The sequence below is a fragment of the Aplysia californica genome, unplaced genomic scaffold, assembly GCF_000002075.1.
Source record: "Aplysia californica isolate F4 #8 unplaced genomic scaffold, AplCal3.0 scaffold00577, whole genome shotgun sequence".
In the NCBI taxonomy this organism is placed as follows: domain Eukaryota; kingdom Metazoa; phylum Mollusca; class Gastropoda; order Aplysiida; family Aplysiidae; genus Aplysia; species Aplysia californica.
In genome coordinates, this window is record NW_004797847.1 from 363,697 (window position 1) to 386,094 (window position 22,398).

The following is a 22,398-nucleotide window of genomic DNA, read 5'->3' on the forward strand; positions in this document are numbered from 1 at the left end:
ATCATCACCTGGGAGTCAACAAGAAAACAGTAAGGTAGTCACGGCACGCCCTCCCCTCCACACGCGCACAGAACACAGAGAACCATCAACGATTTATTTATTTATAGAGGTACGGCATGCCCTCCCCTCCACGCACACAGAACGCGGAGGACCATCAACGATTTATTTATAGAGTAACCGCACGCCCTCCTCTCCATGCACACAGAACACAGAGAACCATCAACGATTTATTTATAGAGGCACGGCACGCCATCCCTTCCACACGTGCACAGAACACGGAGAACCATCAACTATTTGTTTATAGAGGCACGGCACGCCCTCCCCTCCACACGCGCACAGAACACAGAGGACCATCAACGATTTATTTATTAAAGAGGCACCAGCCATCCATGTCCAAGTGCTGCGTTAGCCAGAACACAGAGAACTCCACATACGGAGCTTGGGTTTTTTTCAGTATTACACCCTTTTCCATACAGTTTAGGGTGTAGTGTAGTAGTACAAGAAGCCTTTTCAATACAATTTTAGTTTTAGTACGAGTTTTACAGCACTTGCAACACAATAAGGTCATATAAGTGTTGAAGATTAGAGGTGTTACAAGAGAGTAACAAACACAAAAAAGGAGGAGGAGAGATAAAGACGATAGTTGTTTGATAGGAAAGAAGAAGCAAACTACACCAGAGCACCCACTTTCCATACAGTTTAGGGTGTAGTAGAGGAAGAGGCAGAACCAGAAAAAAAAACATAATAATAATCATGTCCATCAAGTCTAAATATAAAGGGGCAGCCAGGAGTCATTTCTTTTGTTTCAGTAGAGGTTTTACGGCGCTCGCAACTGCACAAGGTCATATGAGCGCCAAGGCGTGGATGTCGACAGAGAAGTCCTTACAGGGAATCAGACTTACTCTGCTCATCTCTCTAGCTTCAACAGCACAAAGTCAGCTTTGCCTGTCAAGGCACCCCGGAAATAGCGGGTCACAAGGGAGTGACAAACATACAAAAGAAGTAGAGGAAAAATGACGATAGTAAGGATGCGGAAAGAAAAAGCAGCAGTTCCCTGTTGCAATTCAGGCACAGTTATGATCATGACATTGATGAATCAGTCCATTTACAATTCTACTGTGCATAAGAACAGGTTAATGTCCCCGCTTTGGGAAAGGCCTAAATTAACTTCAGTCAGTAGCACCGCCCCAGGGGGGTATGTGAAATAGGTGGTGGTGGTGGTGGAGGTTTACAAGGGTTTTAAAAAATGGTCAAATCTTTCTGCAAAAGGAAAGAGACGTGCTTCGACGCATTTTCAAACCAGCCACTGACTCTATATCATATCCTGTGAGCGGCTCTGCTGGTCTGAGATTTTACACAGGAGTCCAACACACCTCAGCTAAACAGCTCGCTAAATATACTCAGAATAAATTGCCCAACGACAACAGCTTACGCTACACTCACTGACGTCTGTGCTGTAGCAGTTAGATGCTTCGTTACCGCACGCACGAGACACCTGAGTTCCATTCCAAAGTAGGACGAATTTTTATCGAGTACCTCCGTCTTTCTACTGGCAGGTTGTATCCTTCCCCACTCGAGGTTGGCGCTGATAACAAGGAGGATCAAAGCCTGCTCCTAATGACCTAAACTGAGTCAATAAGGGTGTAAAACACTTACATTTTTTTTTTGTTTAAAACCTCACCTTGTGTTGAGCAATCGTGCCAAATTTTTAAAAAAATAAATAGGAAAAGAATTCAAACTAAGAAATTTTTCAGGAAAGAAACGCAGTCAACCCGATCCTGCTGTGAAGTACCTTCTATGCCACAAACGGTAGCATTTCACATCTCAATGACCATCAACAGAATACACAATACAATACACAGGCTGGCCTTAAAATAACCGTTTTGTCGTTTCAAATACGACGTTAGCAACATGGGGTGGCAGTAAGCAGCATGGGCATTCACAATTTCATATCAATAGATAAAAACAGTAAAAAAAAAACACCAAAAAAAGTTCATACTGTGATCTTTTCCTCCTCCTCTGGACCTTATTCAAAGAGCATTTCTCCCGAGCAAAAAAGACAAGACAGCAAACATTATTAATTAATTAATAGCCACCATTACTCACATGCCCCAGCATTTCTATTGCTGTTTTCTTGCCATTTCACACAAGTCTGCCCACACACACCCACACACATAACCACACAGGTCTGCACACACACACCCACACATACACACACACATAACCACACAGGTCTGCACACAAACACCCACACATACACACACACACACACACACACAGACACAGGTAACCACACAGGTCTTCACACACGCACACACACACACACAAACACCCGGGCCTCGGCTCCGACAGACTCCAGCATACAGGACAGGAGAGCCTCAAAACCCCGACTTTACATTTGCCATGAGAGACTTCTTCCCCGCTGCAAATGTCTTCTCTTCACCGTCTGTGCACTTTGGGCTGTTGCACCAGTCAAATCAGCTGAAATAATAATAATAATAATAATAATAATAATAAATGAATTTATAATGCGGTAGAATGCACAAAAAGAGCTCGGTGGCGCTTACAAAAAAAACCCACACACACACACCACAAAAGCTCTAAAGCTCAGTATCGCTACGACATGCATAAATCTAAAAAACAAAAACAAAAAACAGAACATTTTTTGGGTCAAATTCATGCTGAAATCATAACAATTCTATAACTATGGGTTTTTAAGCATTCATTTTATACTTTTTAAAACGTACAAAAACTCGCTTGTTATGTACCAGTTAAATTTTCTTTTAGTACATTTCACACCTTTATTTTGAACTTCCAAACACAATGCAACATTGTCAAAATATTTGAGCATTCATTCATTTTGACCAGTCTGAAATCTAGCTTCAGCAATTTAGATGTCTGTCCTCTATGACCATTTTCAACTTCCTCCAAGAAAGAACTTCTTAACTCCTTATATAACATCAAATTTTCTGAGTTTAAAAAAAAACAACCTTATTCATTCCATTTTATTCATCAAAATAATTTTCCTATAAACTGTCTATCTTGTTGACAATTATGAGACAGCGTCCATTTTTATTTTTTTTTGCACACAAATGTATAGCATCATTCACACAAACAAGCATAATTTGGATTGGTAGTAACAAAACTTTTTAAGTTTTTGTTTTAGTAGTAAGTGTCTTACGGCACACAATAAGGTCACATAAGTGCTGAAGAATAGAGGTGTTACAAGAGAGTGACAAACGCAATAAAGAAGATGGGGTGATAAAGACGATAGAGGTTTGATAGGAGAGAAGGAGCAAACCACACCAGAGCACCCGCCAACCACCCACCAAATTGTAAAAAGTATACGGGCCTACCTCCAAACATTGCGCCTAGTTGTGCCGTGAGGAATCGTAAGACTCCGACACACCACTCGCGTCTGCACCATCGTAGCCATTGGTCGTTTCCTCCACATCGTCGTTCTCGTCATCCTCGTCCAAAAGATTAGCCATGGACGGAGCTTGAGACTCCTTCAGGCTGTGGCGTGGTCAAGGAATCGTCACACTGACTTTGTCGTTTGCTTTAGTAGAGGTTTTACGGCACTCGCAACTGCATAAGGTCATATGAGCGCCAAGGGGTGGATGTCAACAGAGAAGTCCTTACAGGGAATCGGACTTTAAACTCTTGTACCAAGTATTAACTTATATAGGAAAAGACAGATTTACTTTGTTTTATTTTTTCTCACAGCACTAGTATACACACAGCAGAACTTTATTCTTTAAGTTTATGTTTTAGTTAGAGTTTTACGGCACTTTCAACACAATAAGGTCACATAAGTGCTGAAGATTAGAGGTGTTACAAGAGAGTATCAAATACAAAAAAAGAAGGAGGAGAGATCAGGACAATAGATGTTTGATAAGAAAGAAGGAGCAAACCACACCAGAGTACCCACCAACCACCCACTTAGAACTAACTTAATTTACACCAGAGTAATCAGAACATTAATAATAATAATAATATTATAATATATAACATTTACATAGCGTATTTCAAAAAATAATATTGGAATACCCATTATCAAAACCTTTCGTACTACTTCCTTTCATACCCATTATCAAAACCTTTCGTACTACTTCCTTTCTTCTCATGCAACACACACACACACAGACACACACACACACACACACACACACACACAGACAATTTTCATTCAGACGTAGGCACAGAACAACTATAACAAAAATAACACAAAAAGGGTTATGAAGGATAGGCCTGTCGGAACACTAGCCAAACAGAAAACCGACTACCCCAAAGGATACATTTGCTGAGCCGTTTTCTTCTTCCTCTTGAGGAAGAACCTCCTGGCCAGAGCGGCAAACTGCTTCCTCGACGCTGAAACACAAGTGGAGAAGTTTTAGTTTTATAGTAGAGGTTCTACGGCGCTCGCAACTGCATAAGGTCATATGAGCGCCAAGGGGTGGATGTCAACAGAGAAGTCCTTACAGGGAATCAGGCTTACTCTGCTCACCTCTCTAGCTTCAACAGCACAAAGTCTGCTTCGACTATCAAGGTACCCCGGAAATAGCGGGTCACAAGAGTGTGATAAACATAAAAAAAGAAGTAGAGGAAAAATGACAATAGTAAGGATTAGGAAAGAAAAAGCAGCAGTTCCCTGTTGTAGATCAGGCACAGTTATGAGCAAAAACGTCTGTGAGCCAACAACACCACAGAATAAGACACAATAGCCATGATTAGGTCTCAACACAGAGAATAAATCGCACTAAAGATTAAAACATGATGATTTCATAAGAGTCCGCCTCCAGTCAAAGACCGCCTCCAGTCAAAGACCGCCTCCAGTCAAAGACCGTCTCCAGTCAAAGACCGGCTCCAGTCAAAGACCGGCTCCAGTCAAAGACCGCCTCCAGTCAAAGACCGCCTCCAGTCAAAGACCGCCTCCAGTCAAAGACCGTCTCCAGTCAAAGACCGCCTCCAGTCAAAGACCGTCTCCAGTCAAAGACCGTCTCCAGTCAAAGACCACATAAAAAATAAAAAGTACATTTTAAATAAAGGCACAAAAAACTGACAACTCAAAAGCAAAACAAAAACCTACATTTGACAATGCTGCACGGAGGCATTATTCAAAAACCCCAAACTTACCAAATGTTTTACCAGAAAGAAAACTGAAATCATCATGCTGACAGAATACTTAATAACTATCCTGAATTTCTAGTACTCTGAATGAGGTCAGTGTATACACAAATCTTTCCAGTTTGACTACATATTATATGAAGTGTGCTGACAAAATGAGTTACTTCTCCCATTCAAGCCTGATGGAAACAGAATATCATCCTTATAGGTGAAGCTTTTACAATTTATAAGTATGAAATAATAAAAGGAATGTTATAGTTTAAGAATTGGCATCAATAGAAATTCTACTAATTTGACCCCTGTGTCGATTTTTGGCCAATATCTCCATTTGTGGATTGCGAGAAGCAACTCATTTTGTCAGCACGCCTCACATTATTATAAAAAAGAAACCTACTGTTGTCGACGTTACTCAGAGGCACAGACAAATGATCAAAATTTTTTCCTAACAGAAAGAAATGGACCATACTTCTAGATATTTTTTGTCCACGTAGAATTTCCATTTACGCTTTACGCGATCAATGTCAGAGTGTACACAGTCTTTCCAGTTTGAAAAATTCCCAATGTGTTTACAAATTATCGCTACCTCAGAAACACATACAAAGTTCTATCTGCTCAGTACCTAGTTTTGAGAAATTTGACATCAAAGATTTTGCGTTTCACACCACGTCAAGCTTTTACCAACGTAATTCTTTGAATATCTTGATAACAACTCCATATGGTCGCTTTTAAGCACAAGGGGGCTATCACGAAAAATGTTGTTTTGAGAAAATCGAAGTTTTAAAGTTTTTGGATCCTTATTCAGTCTTTTTAAAAGACAAGGGGAGTTTTCTCTATAACCAAACAAATAGATACACATCAAAGAAACCAAACTTCTCCTATAGGTAGGGCAATGCCCACTTTTGAAGAAGGTCAAGATTTCTGGAAACCCCCGAAATCTGGGTTAGCCTGCTTGTCCTTAAAAGCGACCATATAATCTTACGATTTTGATAGATCAGATAGAACATTTACTTTGGTTTCTGACCTCAAGGTCTTAGTGACTCAAAAACGGCCAAAAATGTCAAGATAGAACTTTGTACCTCTAAGGTAAAGAAGTGACAATGCAGAAACAAACATTCACAAGACCAACCTCTGCTCATATTTTTCAACTTTTTCCTCAACTCCACGTCCTCGTTGACAGGGGGAGGTAACTGTTGGCTGAACGGGAAAGCCTCGAGAGTGTCTTGCCGATCATCGCCATAGCCCTCTGTGAAGAATATAAAGGAATCGCACAATCATTCCACACACTTCAGACTTCCATCTTGCAATCAACCCACAATAACCGCTATGACAGAGCTGCCAACCCCACTGGCCACAAAAAGTGTAAGATTCTTAGCTAAAAAAGTATAAGATAAATGCTGTTTCTGGAAATTCGAAGAAAATCGAACTTACAAGTTTTTGGATCCTTATTCAGTCTCTTTAAAAGACAAGGTGAATTTTCTTTATAACCAAAACAAATATACACACCAATGAAACCAAACTTCTCCTATAATGCCCACTTTTGGTGTAGGTCAAGATTTCTGGAAACCCCTGAAATCTGGGTCGGCCCGCTTGTCCTCAAAAGCAACCATTTAGCAAGCCATAGAATAAATGCCCATAATATAGATAAAGAAATCGACAGAAAAAAAAAAAAAGAATTGTAGGACTCTGTGAGCCGTGGCCAGAAAACATCCACGTAAATAACATTCCACATCATCACAGTAAATATGTCAAGACACGCTCGTCAATTTTTGGACATGTGGAGTAATTGGTATCATCTTAATTAAAGCTTGTTCATTTGCCTTGATTTCAGTCAAAAGAGTACTCATCTATCATGAATAGAAGTCGAGATATTTGTGATTGGCGACTTTCTAAGCTTGAGAGTACTTACAAACTGCAAATTAACATTTCTGTGTCTTAAATCAATATTTTTCAGTAAAATCCAAACAGAAATGTGGTTTTAAATGGACCTTAAAGGTGCTGAGTCACAAAACAAAAATTCGATAAAAATTGTCAAACGACAGAAAAATGCCAGTTGCTTCGATTTCATTATTTTGACGAGCGCCTGATTTCACCACGATGCCTCACATATAGAAAAAAAAATCGACAGCAAAAAAAAAAAAAAAAAAAAGAACTGTAGGATTCTGTGAGCCATTGCCAGAAAACACATCCACGTAAATAACATTCCAGTTGCAATTCTTTCACATCATAATAATAGTAATAATAATAATAAATGACATTTATATATCACTCAACACCGATTAAAGTAAACAGGCTCTGAGTGCTTTTTAAAAAAATAAATAGAGGGCTTTATGGCACTCGCATCTGCATAAGGTCATATGAGCGCCAAGGGGTGGATGTCAACAGAGAAGTCTTTACAGGGAATCAGACTTACTCTGCTCTCCTCTCTAGCTTCAAAGGCACAAAGTCTGCTTCGACTATCAAGGCACCCCGGAAATAGCGGGTCACAAGAGAGTGACAAACATACAAAAGAAGTAGAGGAAAATGACAATAGTAAGGATTAGGAAAGAAAAAGCAGCAGTTCCCTGTTGTAGATCAGGCACAGTTATGAGCGTGACATGAATCAGCCCATTTACAATTCTACTATGCTTGAACGAGAAATGTCCCCCCTTTGGGAATGGCCTAAAGACACTACAGTCAGTGGCACTGCTCCGGGGGGATCTGAGTGCTTTACAATAGAGTACAACGCACATCATCACAGTAAATACCTATGAAATTGTCAATATTTTCGTCAGGGCTGAACGGCGCCGAGACAGGTTCTGGTTCTGCAGGAGGAGGGTCCGGCTTAGTCTTCTCCGTTTCCACACTTCGCTGATCTGAAACGACGTAGAAGAACCAAATAAATTAGGTAATGAAAGGAGAGAAAATATCACTTGCTAAACTCAAAACATTTTGATTGCCTGCTTCTCTTTTTAGGGTTAGTAAGTGTTTTACAGCACTTGCAACACAATAAGGTCATATCACTCTTATCAGTGCCAAAGATTCGAGGAGTTACAAGGGAGTGACAAACACAAAAAAAGGAGGGGAGAAAAGGACAATGGATGTTTGATAGGAGAGAAGAAGCAAACCACACCAGAGCACCCGCCAACCACCCCCAATCATATTTTATTGTGAAGTACCAGAGGTGGACGCTATAGAATTTGATTTTTTATTTTCATAATCAATATTATCACAAATTGTGTTAGTATCCTTAAAGTGCGAGCGCGGGAGGGGGGAGGGGGGTGGTACTGGGAACTACTGCTTTTTCTTACTATCGTCATGTTTCCTGTCCTTCTTTTGTATGCTTGTCACACTCTTGTGACCCCCTATTTCCGGGGTGCCTTGATAGCCTAGAAAGCCTAGAACTAAAACAAATATAAACAAACAATGCAAAGCTTTTAGTGTTCCACATTCCAATTTTCTTCTTCAAAGTGTTGAACTAGAAAGAAAAAAAAAGAAAAAGAAAAAAAAAAGCCTGTGGAAAACATGACAAGCCATCTCCTACCTCTTTCCAAGGTCATCATAAACATGCGGTCGCCCCGCAGCTCCTGTAAAAACTCGCTGTTCTGCAGCATGATGGCCAGGCGCTCGTCCTCCAGGTACTGCGCCAGGTCGGGGTCAAGGTCGCCAGAGGTCATGCGGCGCCGCCGCTCGTTCTCCTTGAACCTCTCCTGTAGGATGTCGGAGCTAAACTCGTGCTGGGCCAAACCCTAGACCGCAAGAACGAAACATAATGTGAAGCGTGTAGACAAAATGAGTTACATCTCGGATTCAAGTCTTTAGAAAATAGATACATCACGCTTATAGGTAAAGTTTTTACAATTTATAAGTATGAAATAATAAAAGACAGGTTATAGTTAAAGAATATGGCATCAATAGAAAATCTACAAATTTCACCCGTCTGTGAGCATGCGTAAGAGTGTGTGTGCGTAGACACGTACGTGTGCGTGCCAAAAGTAAGCAAACTCACCGAAGGGTGCAAGGTCTGTGATCTCTTGGGCAGACCCTGCTGACCGGTGTGTCCGGCGAAGGAGAGCGACCGGTGCGGCTTGTGGGTGGACGACCGGTGCCGCGTGGACTGACTATGAGGCACGGTGCTGGACCCCTGACCAATCGCTGACGTCGGCGACGATGAGAGAGGGTAGAACTGGGGCCGCTCTGGCCCGACCGCAGACATTGCTCTGAGCAGGAAAAAAAAAGAGTTCATTAACCCTATCCATACACCCTGGGGCCATTTTGTTACATACCCCCGGGGTTGTATTCTTCACATTTTAGAATACTTCTAGTACGAAGATCTCTTTGAAACTTTCAGTATTTCTCAAAAAATCATTTTGACAGACTGCTAAGCGAAGCGTATGGATCGGACTAACGAGTAAATTTCCTCTTTGAAAGTGGTGGCACAGAGTTCCCCACGTCGATGGATATGATAGTAAAACACGATGTACGGATAGGGTAAAGTGGTGGCACAGAGTTCCCCATGTCATATGGATATGATAGTAAAACACGATGTACGGATAGGGTTAATTAGTTTATTCCAAGACTTCCACAAAGGACACTGTGGAAGACACTCATGGTCAGGAATAAAGACAAGACAAGACAGAAAAAAGTACAACAGTTGCCCAAAACAAGAACCAACCCTTGCAAAATTGTTTCTGCAACTATCACTGACGTGCAACTTTCGCATTTAGAAAAGTTCAGAAAACATTTTTGTTAAGTTAACAGATCTTTGAGATGGGCGGGGGCGGGGAGGGTATTTAAGTATACCTTTAGTAAGAGATTAACGACCCTTGCAACACAATAAGGTAATATTAGAGCTGAAGATTTGAGGTGTTACAAGAGAAAGAAAAAAAAGGAGAAGAGATAAGAACTAGATATTTTTGATAGGAAGGAAGGAGCAAAGCACAGCTGAGCACCTGTAGTCACCTATGGGGTAAATCTACAAAATAAAAGTACTCTCTAACATACTACACACAAAGAAGGTGGTAATAAAAACATAGAAACCCCAAGCGACGTACACACCTGTGCAAATGAGGGCCGTGTTTTCCACCGTAGCGGGCAGGGCCAGAGCTGGACAGGGATGGGCTGATTCGCAAAAAGTCGTCGGGTAAAGTGCCCAGCATGGGCGGGTTCCAGTTTCTAAACGCTGGCCTCTTTCCACCGGAGCTTTGCTGAGGACACGCAATGATACAAACCGGTCACACAAATGGTCATATTCTGTCGGTCCGAAAGATGGTAACATATTCTCTAATCAGATAGATTGTCATAATATTCTCTCAATTACATAGATGGTCATATTCTCTCAATCACATGGATGGTCATATGTGAGGCAGCGTGGTGAAATCAGGCGCTCGTCAAAATAATGAAAGTCAAGAAATTGGCATTTTCCCGCAGGTTCGGTAATTTTTATCGAAGTTTTGTTTTTAGTTCAACACATTTCATGGACATTAAAGAGCAAATTTCTGTGTGGATTTTACAGAAAAACATTGATTAGAGGCAGAAGAAATGTAAATTTTCAGTTTCCACGGACTCTCAAGCTAAGAAAATAACTCAACTTTCGCTGCCATTTTCCCGATAATTTTACCTTTAAAGCCAGACGATCCTCACCTCCTTCAATCACTCATATCTCGACTTCTATTCCACATAGATGGATGTTAATTTTCACCCAAAGCAATGAAAATGGACAGGCCTTAAGTTGATACCATCAACCCCGTATGCCCAATAATTTACGAGAGCCTGATTCCTTCCACCGCATTGTGCCACATAATCTCTCAATCAGAACGTTTGTCATATTCTCTCAATCAGAACGTTTGTCATATTCTCTCAATCATCCTCTGGACTCGTTCGTTATGAGAGCTAGATATTTCAAACTGCATTATAATACATAAAAGTGTGAAGAAAGACAAGATGCACATATATTCAGTCATTAGGAAACGGGACTGCTTGTATATATCCTCTGGTCCATTTGTGATGAGCATGTAAGAAAGCTATACACACACAGGATAGACAAAAACAGAGCCAAACAAGACATGGAACAGAGCGATAACTGAGCCAAACAAGACATGGAACAGAGCGATAACAGAGCCAAACAAGACATGGAACAGAGCGATAACAGAGCCAAACAAGACATGGAACAGAGCGATGGGCAGAGGGGAAAAGGGACAGACAGAGGGGAAAAAAGATGGGGAAAAGGAGAAAAGAAGAGATGAGCAGAGGGAAAAATAGATAGGAAAAGGGGAAAAGAGATAGGAAGAAGGAGAAAAGTAGATGGGGAAAGCGGAAAAGAGATGAGAAGAGGGTGAAAAATAGATGGGGAAAAGGGGAAAAGAGATAGGAAGAGGGAGAAAAATAGATGGGGAAAGGGGAAAAGAGATGAGAAGAGGGTGAAAAATAGATGGGGAAAAGGGAAAAAGAGATGGGCAGAGGGAAAAATACATGGGAAAAGGGGAAAAGAGATGGGAAGAAAACAGGGAAAAGAGAAGGGCGGAGGGAAAAAATAGATCGGGCAAATAGGAAAAGAGACATTAGGCAGAGGTAAAAATAGATGCGTAAATAAATAGGAAAAAGAGATAGAAAGACAGGGGAAACAGAAACATTGTTACCTGTCTGTACGTAGATCTCCAGCGGTGCGAGCTTTTCTCGCCGCTCCCGTCCAAACTGAAATTGTTACTGTCCACCGAGCCTTTCCTCTGGGGCTTGAAGGACATATCCTCTGGCAAGGCTTCGTGCTGGCTGCCGGACGCAGACGCCAGCAAGTTCCTGCCCGGCCGCACCTTGTGCGGGGAGCTCTCCGAGAACTCCGCGCGCCGCCGGTGGTGGTTGGAAGATCGGGAGACGTGGTGGTGGTGAGTATTGTGGTGGTGGTGGTGGTGGCTGGAGTGGTGGTGGCCGGAGTGGTGACCTTTGGCGGAGTTGGCAGCCGACTGCGGCGCGGCAGGCGGGCCGACGGCGGCCAGCGAGGCGCTCGGGGCCGTGTCGGGACCCAGGTCGAGCAGATGCTGCATGGTGCCCAGCGCGGGCCGCGACAGGTGGCCGTTGCTGGCGGCGGCAGACGCACTGGGGGGCGTGCGGTGTCGGCTGCGGCTGTTGCTGCCTCCGCCAGCGCTGCTGCGGTGGTGGTGGGAGGTCAGGTGTGACTGTACGGCCTCCGTGTACGACGGCGGGCAGTCCTCCGAGTCCTTGGACTGGCCTTTGCCCTCGCTCGTCAACAGTTTCTGGAAAAGTTTTCAGTAAAAAAAAATATTTATTAAAAGTCCTTGGACTGGCCTTTGCCGTCACTCATAAACAGTTTCTGAAAAAACCTTCGTTAAAAAAAAGAACTATTCGTTCAAAGAGAAACTTTCTTGAATTTTAGTCATCTCAGTACACAAGTTTGAGCTTTTAGTTTTAGTAAGAATTTTACGGCACTTGCAACACAAGAAGGTCATATAAGTGCCGAAGATTAGAGGTGTTACAAGAGAGTAACAAACAAAAAAGAAGGAGGGGAGATAAAGACGATAGTTGTTTGATAGGAAAGAAGGAGCAAACCACACCAGAGCACCCGCCAACCACCCACGGTTTGAACTTTGATCATCCCGTTATACTAAAAGATTTTCTCACTCGTTTCCTCATAGATTTACCCAAAACAAAATCCCCTACAAAAACATGGAAACCAAACTTGAAACAGCAATGTTGACCTCAGTCCCAGATGAATTGAATTATCCTTGATGAAGTCCACTAAAAACTTTTTTTATTCTCAACTGTTTGAATTGAGAAAAGAGAGGACCTTTTGCATTTTTAACATCTCCCCCAGCCAAGTTTAGCCTTAAGTATAATACACTAGCTGGGTTTCCCGTTCGATGAACGGACTCAAAAGAATTGATTGTCAAGTCATTGAGGGATCAGTGTGGGCACTCCATGAGAACGGAAGCCTCACTTGTTTACAATAGCGTCTTACAAGACGGACTTTCCCAATATTAGACCTATAGGAAACTAATGAAAAGCTGAAAATTAAACTACAGTGACTTCAGGCTCCTCAGTACAACTGTGCACCCTTTGAATGAGGCTAAACCGCCATTATTTTTTTCAAATTCGAAAGATAAGTGGTTCGGAAGTTTTAGCCGGCTTAAGTGACGAACTTTCACAAATATAATATAGAGAGATTCTCACTAAGGCCAGTCAAGTGGAACATCCCACATGATGATTCACACCTGCTGTTTTCAACCCTCGAGACACAATAAAAAAGTTTTATTATCTGAAAATGCATGATGAGCATTAAGTGTCTCTGGAGATTTCAACACACATTATGATAATCCAAACAAGACTGCCAGATCTATGATCCACTTTTTAAAAATTTAAGCAAACTTCTGCCAAGTCTAAAAGTGACAAAAACGTCATTAAATGGGTCATTAAATCAAAACTAGCAAACTTATTTTGATAGTTCTTCATCTAATGAATGAACTTAACGTAAAAGAGACCTGTTTTCGGCAATTGCCGAAAAGTAATTTGATGTTGAAGTCGTTGTAAAGGAATGAGCCCGAGTTGCTGTCAGCGGCTCACCGGCACAGGGGTTCCAACCGCGAGCAGCTGGGAGCAGCTTGCTGGAGACAAAGAGTTAACCGAACCCCCCCCCCCCCCAGCAACCAAACAACCTACCCTTGTTGCCCGGGCTTCTCTGCTCAGCCGTCTGGAGGTCGACTGGGTCATCTGTTGCTGTTGCTGCAGCTGCACATCTCGCTCAACCGACATCAAAACGTGATCGGGCAGGTCGTCGTCTTCCTCGTCCTCCTCGTTACCTTCCGTGTCAATGTTCATGGTCAGGAGCTGGTCGATCGTCGCGTCCACCATCCCGTTGTTGGTCCTCAGAACGGCTTCTATCACTTCCTCGTCCGTTTCCGGGAACATGTGTCGAAAATCTGACATTGCCTGTCACAAAAACAGGACAAAGATTAGTTAGTTTTAGTAGAGGTTTTACGGCACTCGCAACTGCATAAGGTCAAATGAGCGCCAGAAGATTAGAGGTGTTACCAGAGGGTAACAAACATAAAAAAGAAGAAGGGGAGATAAGGACGATAGATGTTTCATAGGAAAGAAGAAGCAAACCACATCAGAGCATCCGCCAACTACCCACCCATCTCCTTCATTTGAAATATCTCGACTTGAACATTTAAGATATGGATAGTTTTGTCATCCAAATTAAATACAAGTAAACGAGCTTTAAGATGATACCAATAAAAGTCTACATGCCCAAAAATTGACGAGCGCCTGATTCCACTGCGTCGTGACACATCATAGAGATGCCAGAGAAAGAAAGACAATTTACCTGTACAACGAACAACATCTCACCTGATGGAATTCCAGCTGCCGCATGGGGCGCCCAGGCGGTCTCCCCGGAGACTCCTCTGCCTGGTTCACGCCCCGCATCCTGCTCAGCTGATCTGTCTCTGTCATGGCCGCTACTCCCTGCTATTTCTCAATCATGATGAAGCAACCTACAGGACAACAATAAGATAGTCAACAAAGAAATTTATTTTTTTGCTTATGAATGAGATCGTTTTAGTTCTAGTAAGTGTTTTACGGAACTTGCAACACAATAGGGTCATATAAGTGCTGAAGATTAGAGGTGTTACAAGAGAGTAGTAACAAACACAAAAAAGGAGGGGAAATCAAGACAATAGATGTTTGATAGGAGGAGGAGGAAAGAAAAGCAAACCACACCAGAGCACCCACCAACCACCAACTTGAATGAGATCAGATCCCAGCTTGGCTCTACTGTAAAGCGCATCTATAGACAGCTTGCTGTCGAGCAGGGATATCAATAATATCATGCCCTCTATACAAATGCTATTTATATAAAAGATTATTAAACACGCTATGAGTACTATGACTAACCGACCATTTGTGTCATTGTTTGCCTAAATATTCCCTCTATACTTTAGTCTCATTACTGTCATGACATTTGGGAACCAAAGGAAGGACTTCTATGACGAATGACCTCGGGATCGATAACAACAACAACAACAACAACTGGATCGACGAATGACCCCCCCAACAAACATCAAATTTGAATTTTATAGTTCAAAGAAGAGATCTAACCCAGGCCCAAACCCTGATCCAACCCCTACCAAAAACCCTCTAACCCTTTGCCTCTATTCTACTGTATTTCATACTGTCAATTACTGGTTGCTCGATACGGAATTCCTCCTGAAGCAAAATTAGCAAACTCAAATCACAATACACACACAGTACACAGCTCCTGGACAAATGGTCCGATTTATAATTTTGTTTGTTATGGAAGTGACTATTCTCACTATCGGTGTGGATGATAAAAATGGAAAAAAAAAAATTAATAATGTTATAATAGCCGAAAAAGTAAACTAATTTGGTCATCTACAAAGATCTACGGCTATTTTACTTTTCGAATCGAGCCAAACTGCGCCGGTCGCCATTTTGTTTTGCCCGCAAGTTCTCGCTAGCCTTCTCCTTCTCTCTCCCTATCTTTGGTATTTTTTTACTTTCCCTCCCGTCTCACACTCAGCTACCAGTTGTCTATTTTCTACTAAATATTGATGCACTGAACACGAATATCAACTTCATTTCCGTCGCAAATTAATAGTTTTTGAAATATTTGATTGTTTTTAACCGAGATAGACATGCTTTGGACCAATCGGGGGGTTCCAGGGGGCCTGCCCCACTGGGGTAAAAGAAAATTTGGGGGGTTACAGGGGGGCATGCCCCCTTGTTTTTACACCCATAATTTGATATTTTACAGTTAGATTTGAAATTGTCTTGAAAATAATTGATTTGCGACAGTTTTAGTGGCTTTATATATGTGTGATCTGCAGCAAACAGTACAGCAGTTTGACCCCTGAAACAGTGCCACTGTGTGCGGGAGTGAAAGTAAAAATTTACCCTATCTTTTTCTCCCCCCCACCTTCTTTCTCTCCCACTGCCGGCAGACAAAATTGCACGCTTTCAACACAAGAGCGCTGGAACATTTGTTTACACTGTAGGCCTTCTACGTATCATAATGGATAATGAACGCACACCGGGTGAGAAAAGCCAAAAGGCTCGTTCTCTCACCCCAGGTGAGAGCCCTAACAACGAGCTATTCTCACCCCGGTCCCCGGGTGAGAATAGACAGGTGGCCTTTTATGTGAGATCAAACTGCAACATTATTTAATCGCTTCTTATATTACAATTAAAAAAAGGCCTATTAGGCCTACCTTACTGATAAAATTTCAGCCTGGACATGACTACATAATTAATAATAACATTACTTATTACTACAATTGGTCACAATGAGATCAAAGGCTGAATTTGAACACAACAGTAGAGAATCCAGGCCTACAACAGTAACAACTTACTTACAACATCAGTCAGTCTACAGTTAGTACAGTACTTAACTCAACAAGTAAGTCGAGAATATCAAAAATAAAAGAGGAACTGAGACGACGGTATGGATACTCACTATAACTATAACAAAATATGAGAGCTTCATAAACAGGTCGGGGGTTTTTTTTCAAAATAGGGTCAAAACAAAACAAGACCCTGATCAGTGATGATAGAGAATGAGGAGAGGTGGACAACAAGTCATCACTCAGGCAGAGTGCGTCTCTCTGACTTCTGGCTCCAGGATATAATACAGAGAGCTGGAAATACTGGAATCTTGATTTCGAAACAGAACTAAGGGATCCGGTTGGGAGCCAAAGGAGAATAAATACAGTGACCAATACATAAACGGCTAAATAAGAGAGAAAAGCCATCATACTCACATGATTTTAACGGCTCAAAGTGAAAAAAGAACACTAACTTATTTTCCTGGATATGAGAAGATTGTCGATAATCATCTTATCTCAGAGTTCATCGAAAACAGTCATAAGTCATTAACGAAACAAAATTTCACCTATCGCGTTGCAGTGGCAATACTTTTTATTCTATAATATTATGGGCAATTTAGATCTATTAGTTATTGTGTACTCATAAAAAAGCAAAATATTGCCTTATGAGAACTTAACCAACAGATCTATGAGAAATAAAAGAAAAAAACAGACGAACTAAAAAACTACTCAATGTTATTACAAACCAAGTACCCGTAACTCCCACAAGCGAAAAATAACGAATCGCTTTCGAGGCGGCGAAACAAACTATAGACCTAATTCCATTGTGGCTCTGCATTTTGTCTTTGTATGTAACTCTTGTATTTATGGGGGTTGTTTTGATTGTATTTTGTTTGTTTTTTAATTTCATTTTTCAAGATGGGTTTCAATGTTGTTATTGTGGGGGGTTTTTTATAAGGAAACCTTCAGTATTCTTCAGTACAAAATAATGGGCATGGGACCATGAAAGAGAAAGTAAAACAATAAGAGTAAGAATGTTTATGCAACTATATATTTCCTAGAAGGCATGAATGGTTGGGGGAGCGTGTGTATGCATAAATAAGGTTTCCTAGGGAAATAAAAAATAGGGACTTGTACAAGGCTCTGTTGTCTACCAAAGAAGACATGATTTTGTTTTGTATAGGCCTACATGATTATAGATCTATTTTTAAATAGCTGAGGGCTTCCGGATTTGTTTGTCCAGATTGGAACACACTTTTTTTTTAGAGCAAGTTGAGAGAATGACAGCCAAACTACTAATTATGTTATTGTTACACTTATTTTTTAAAATTAAAACATTTCTCTAATTCACATGCGTTTGTTACATTCTGTCTTACCAATTTTGATCTTCTTTTCCTACAGTAAATCGAGTCCATTTTACTTCGCCATTCAATTAGATCCGGGTGGTTTTGTTTAAAGTTTTAGCGTGCTTTTTAAAGATATTTGAACCGTAAATAAATGGCAATCGGGATAGATCTGGGAACACTGCTGAATCATCACAGAGGTTCGTTTGTAAACACTCAAGTTGCGAGTTGAAACTGAAAGAGAAGGATCCTGAATAAGACGTCAAGCGTGTTGATAAAGACAATTGATTGGAGGCAGAACAGTTGAGAGCAAGGATCATGGTGAGTTTTTTTCTGCTCTTTTGCATCGATTCATAATAGATCTAATCTACATAGATCTAGATCTAGAAATCTAGAAGTAGAAGATTCTAGTCAGCAGTCAGTCATCTAGATCTAGATTATAGATAAGATATAGATTTATATATCTAGATTAGATCTAGATCTAGATCTAGATCTTGAAAAAATCTAGTTCAAGTCATCACTTTGTCGGCCTGTGTGTGTGTGGCCCGTGGCTGTGGTGTGTGGGATTTTTATTTTATTTTTAGATTTAGATCTAGTTAAGAGTTGGGGGCCTCTCTATTTAAAAGTAGGCCTGAAATGATGTCGTATAGATCTAGATCTAGATGGATTAGTGGCGTCTGTGGCCTAGTGGTTAGGCTGTCGGACTCCCAACCGTAAGGTCTTGGGTTCGAATCCCGTCAGGGACCCGACGTTGCGTCATTGGGAAAGGCACTTTACACGAATTTTCCTCACTTCACCCAGGTGGGAATGGGTACCCGGCTATAGACAGCGAAAGATCTTGTCAGTTTGTTAGTGTTTGAGTGCTTACAGCTGCTTGCACTGTATGCTTCCCGGGAAGCTGAGAATGTTTCGGAGTGTTCTATGGTCTGCTGGGGTAATAAAATAGGGTAAAGCGCATAGAGCCTGCTGTTGAGCGGGGATATTCACTATACAAATGCTATTATTTCTTTTGGCCAGCTCTATTCGGACTCGAGTCCGAATATGGGTTTAATATATTCGGACTCGTGTCTGAAAAAAAGGTTTATTTGTTCAGACTCAGCTTTTAAGTGAGTTATGTGAGTGTAAGGAGGTTACATTATAAATATAAATGTCATCGGGGGGATTTTACGTAAAATCAGAATTAGAACTAGAATTGCCTTCTAGATCTAGGACTGTTATTGTGTCAAGAGTCAAAAGACTGCACTCTCATTAGCACGGCAGTGTCTAAGTACTCGGTAACCGACAACTCAGGGTCTTTCCACCACCACCACAGCATCATCATTACTTCCACCACCATTTGTCTTTCCACAACATGTTTAATTTTATTTTGTTGTGTTATAGTTTTTCCTAAAAAAAAAATTTTATCACATCGCACAAAACCGACAGCCATGGCCTCTTCCCAACATCTCTTGCCCCAGCAAGCCGAGAGTGCGTGATCGCTACGCGACATAATTAACTTTGCCCCCGGCAAGGTCAACTCAACTTACTCGTTCTGTTCTTACTAATGATGCAGGGAGGACCAGTTTAGAAAGATCTAGATCTAGACAGTAAAGCTCACGTCTCGACTGTTATTTATAATATTTTTTAAAAGTTCGTAAATGCTGGAAATATTCAGGAACAAGGGTCGGAAGTCGGAACGGACGTCATGCTGGACTCAATTCAGAGTGCGAATATAATTTTTCTCTATTCGGACTCACTTCGTTATCTTTTACAAAGATATCTTATAACACTTTCCACCCACGCAGCACGCTCGAGCACGCAACACTAAATCTCAACAGACCAGGATACAAGTGCAGTACACGCTATATCACCGGCGCTGGTGGGGAAAAGGGACGGCTTCTTGCCATCGCCGATCGGCGTCTTGTGGGGGCAAAGTGTTAAAATTAAAATAAGGTACCTTAAAGAGCACGACTTAGGCCTAGATCTACCTATTATTAAGTGTAGAGTCTTTCCTAAAGACTATTTTTAACTTGAGTAAGGCTCGGAAACCAAAAATCATAGAAGTCCGGATAACTAACTCTGCATTACTAGATCTAGATTACTATAGTATCTAGTGTGTAGACCTTATTTATCTGTAAATTATGACGTAGTAGATTCTCTAGTTGTGTCACAAGGAAGTTTAGGTCTACACAATAGTAATTGATTAAACGAAGTGACTATTCGGACTCGAGTCCGATTAGATTCTAGACCAAAATTATTTTTGGACTCTGGATTGGGTCCAGCATGACCTCCGTTCCAACTTCCATCCCTTGTTCCTACATATTTCCAGCATTTATGAAAAATTGTTCAATGATAGATCTAATTATAACAATCGAGACATGAGCTTTAATATTAATATCCAGTTATTAGATCTATCTAAATTGGCCCTCCCTGCACCATTAGTATGAACCGAGCTCGTCTCGGTATGAACAGAACAACCAAATTGAGTTGACCTTGCCGGGGGCAAAGTTAACTATGTCGACCAATGAGATTGTGCGTAGCGATATCACACTCTCGCCTTGCTGGGGGAAGAGGCCACGGCTGTAGATTTTGTGCGATGTGATTATAAAAAATATTTACAGAAAAACAACTCACAACAAAATTAAATTAAATGTGGAAATACAAATGGTGGTGGAAGTAATTATGATGATGCTGTAGTGGTGGTGGAAATACCCTGAGTTGTCTGTTACCGTGTATTTAGACTCTGCCATTGGGCAATGAGAGTGCAGTCTTTTGACTTTTGACACAATTACACCGTCCTAGTTGGTAATTCTAGTTCTAATTCTGGTTTTACATAAAATCCCCTGACGACGGTTATATTATGTAATTTCCTTACACTCACATTATAACTCACTTAAAAGCCGAGTCCGAATTGATAAAACATTTTTTACGGACCGGAGTCCGAATAGATAAAACACAAATCACTATGTAACTCCCTTTATGATATGATGATATATTAGAGCTAGTATAGAAGAATGGAGGTCTCTATCTTCCAAACTTATTGATGTTTTTATAACATGTTTTGTTCTGATTTTTTTTTTTTTTTCACAGTTCAGTTTTGGAAATGCCTTCCCTGACTTTCCAGCAGGACGCACGTTTCAGGCAACGTACAAATGTTTCAGCGTTACCATGCTGGGAGACAGGGAGGATGTGGAGAGAGGAGGAAAAAGTAATGTCGCCAATCTATCTATGTGTGTTTGTTCTGTGTACAAATTACATATCAGCAAAGTAATGTTTGTAGTTAGTTAATTATTTATAGATGTGTTAGGGATGATGTTGATGGCATTTATAATCACTATAGTCCATACAGTTCGGGACAGCCCTTACGGAGCTCTTTGAGTTCAAGAAACAGGAGGAAAATTTTCTCTTCTTTTTCTAACAGGTTTAAGATAAGATAAGGTAATACTTTATTATCCCAGGGGGAAATTTTTCTTGGCTGTAAAGGGTCGTAAAAACACATGCAGGTATACTTATAAAATTTTAATTTTATATTACTCTCATTAAAATTCAATATGAAAAGAGAAGTTAAAGCTGACAAAATGTACGTTCACATCAGATGCATCATTCAAACACATGCAGGAATTTAATTACAAGACCTTTGGAGTTATATATAGGTACATTCCCTAAGAGCAACACACATCTATGCTCTTTCTGGCAAAAGCCTATAAATGCTAGGTGGTAAAAAACTTCTTTTATATGATCTTTCTTTCTTTGTTTTTTTATGTACATATCTGCCGCTGCGTGATCTTACAATTTGCGTTTCCAGAGCAGATTCACTCACAACATTTCTTGTAATATTTTTTTTTCCCTTTTAATCAATATACTGTTAAACTTGATGCTGAATGAGCGCACTTGAGTGTGACTTTTGTCCCTCTGACAAGTACTTTTATGGACTTTACATTTGTGAAACGTGCTGACAAAATGAGTTACTTCTTGGATTCAAGTCTTAACACTTTGCCGTCATATTTTGGGGAAAATCCAAAGAAACTGGGTGGTAAACAATCAGCGAGATGAGGCGACAAAGTGATAAGGAAATAGATACATCACGCTTATATTATATAGGTGAAGTTTTTACATTTAATGTAGCTAAAAATGTGAATAGATGTCAAAGGTGTACATTTTGTCCTTAACCGTTGTATTCTTTCTTTCCCCCCCCCCCCCTCCTCTCTCTCTCTCTCTCTCTCTCTCTCTCTCTCTCTCTCTCCCCCCCCCTCCCCACCTGTGGTTGACTCAAAGGCTTACTTTACACACACCCAGACAACTCGACATGAACTGACCATGTGCAATTTAAGAAACCCTTGGGATAACAAAATGTTAATTGATACCTTACCAGTATCACTGTCCTGTGCAGATCAAGTCTAGAATCAGATATTATACACTGTACACACCCACGCGCACATTAGATAAATCAATATAGCACACAACAATTTCCAAATATGAAACGCCCTTCTCTTCATTGCACTTCTCACTTCTCATAACACTGTTTAAAGTGGGAATTGTGTCAAATGCTAATTATAGAAATTAGAGTCTGGATTGAGTGAGTGTGGAAAAGAGGAGAGGAAGAAAAAAAAAGAAAGGGG

At 40.9% G+C, this 22,398-nt stretch overlaps 2 protein-coding genes across 2 annotated transcripts in view; one reads left to right on the top strand and one right to left on the bottom strand.

Annotated features, from left to right (window-relative positions):
* Nucleotides 1–2,264: 2,264 nt before the first annotated feature.
* LOC101847139 lies at nucleotides 2,265–17,088 on the bottom strand. Its single transcript, XM_005107126.3, has 12 exons — nucleotides 16,893–17,088; nucleotides 14,464–14,609; nucleotides 13,774–14,043; nucleotides 11,742–12,353; nucleotides 10,162–10,310; nucleotides 9,113–9,323; nucleotides 8,648–8,852; nucleotides 7,872–7,979; nucleotides 6,254–6,370; nucleotides 4,299–4,371; nucleotides 3,357–3,516; nucleotides 2,265–2,481 (listed from the first exon to the last, which is right to left on the bottom strand). The coding sequence occupies exons 2-11, from the start codon at nucleotides 14,566–14,568 to the stop codon at nucleotides 3,372–3,374; spliced, it is 1,995 nt and encodes a 664-aa protein (XP_005107183.1). The 5' UTR covers nucleotides 14,569–14,609; nucleotides 16,893–17,088; the 3' UTR covers nucleotides 2,265–2,481; nucleotides 3,357–3,371.
* An 873-nt stretch (nucleotides 17,089–17,961) lies between these two features.
* Nucleotides 17,962–22,398, top strand: part of LOC101846028 (ubiquitin recognition factor in ER-associated degradation protein 1) — a 13,926-nt gene continuing 9,489 nt past the window's right edge. The window contains exons 1-2 of the mRNA XM_005107121.3: nucleotides 17,962–18,121; nucleotides 20,870–20,987. Coding sequence (XP_005107178.1) covers nucleotides 18,119–18,121; nucleotides 20,870–20,987 — 121 coding nt within the window. The 5' untranslated portion in view covers nucleotides 17,962–18,118. The remainder of the gene's footprint in view (nucleotides 18,122–20,869; nucleotides 20,988–22,398) is intronic.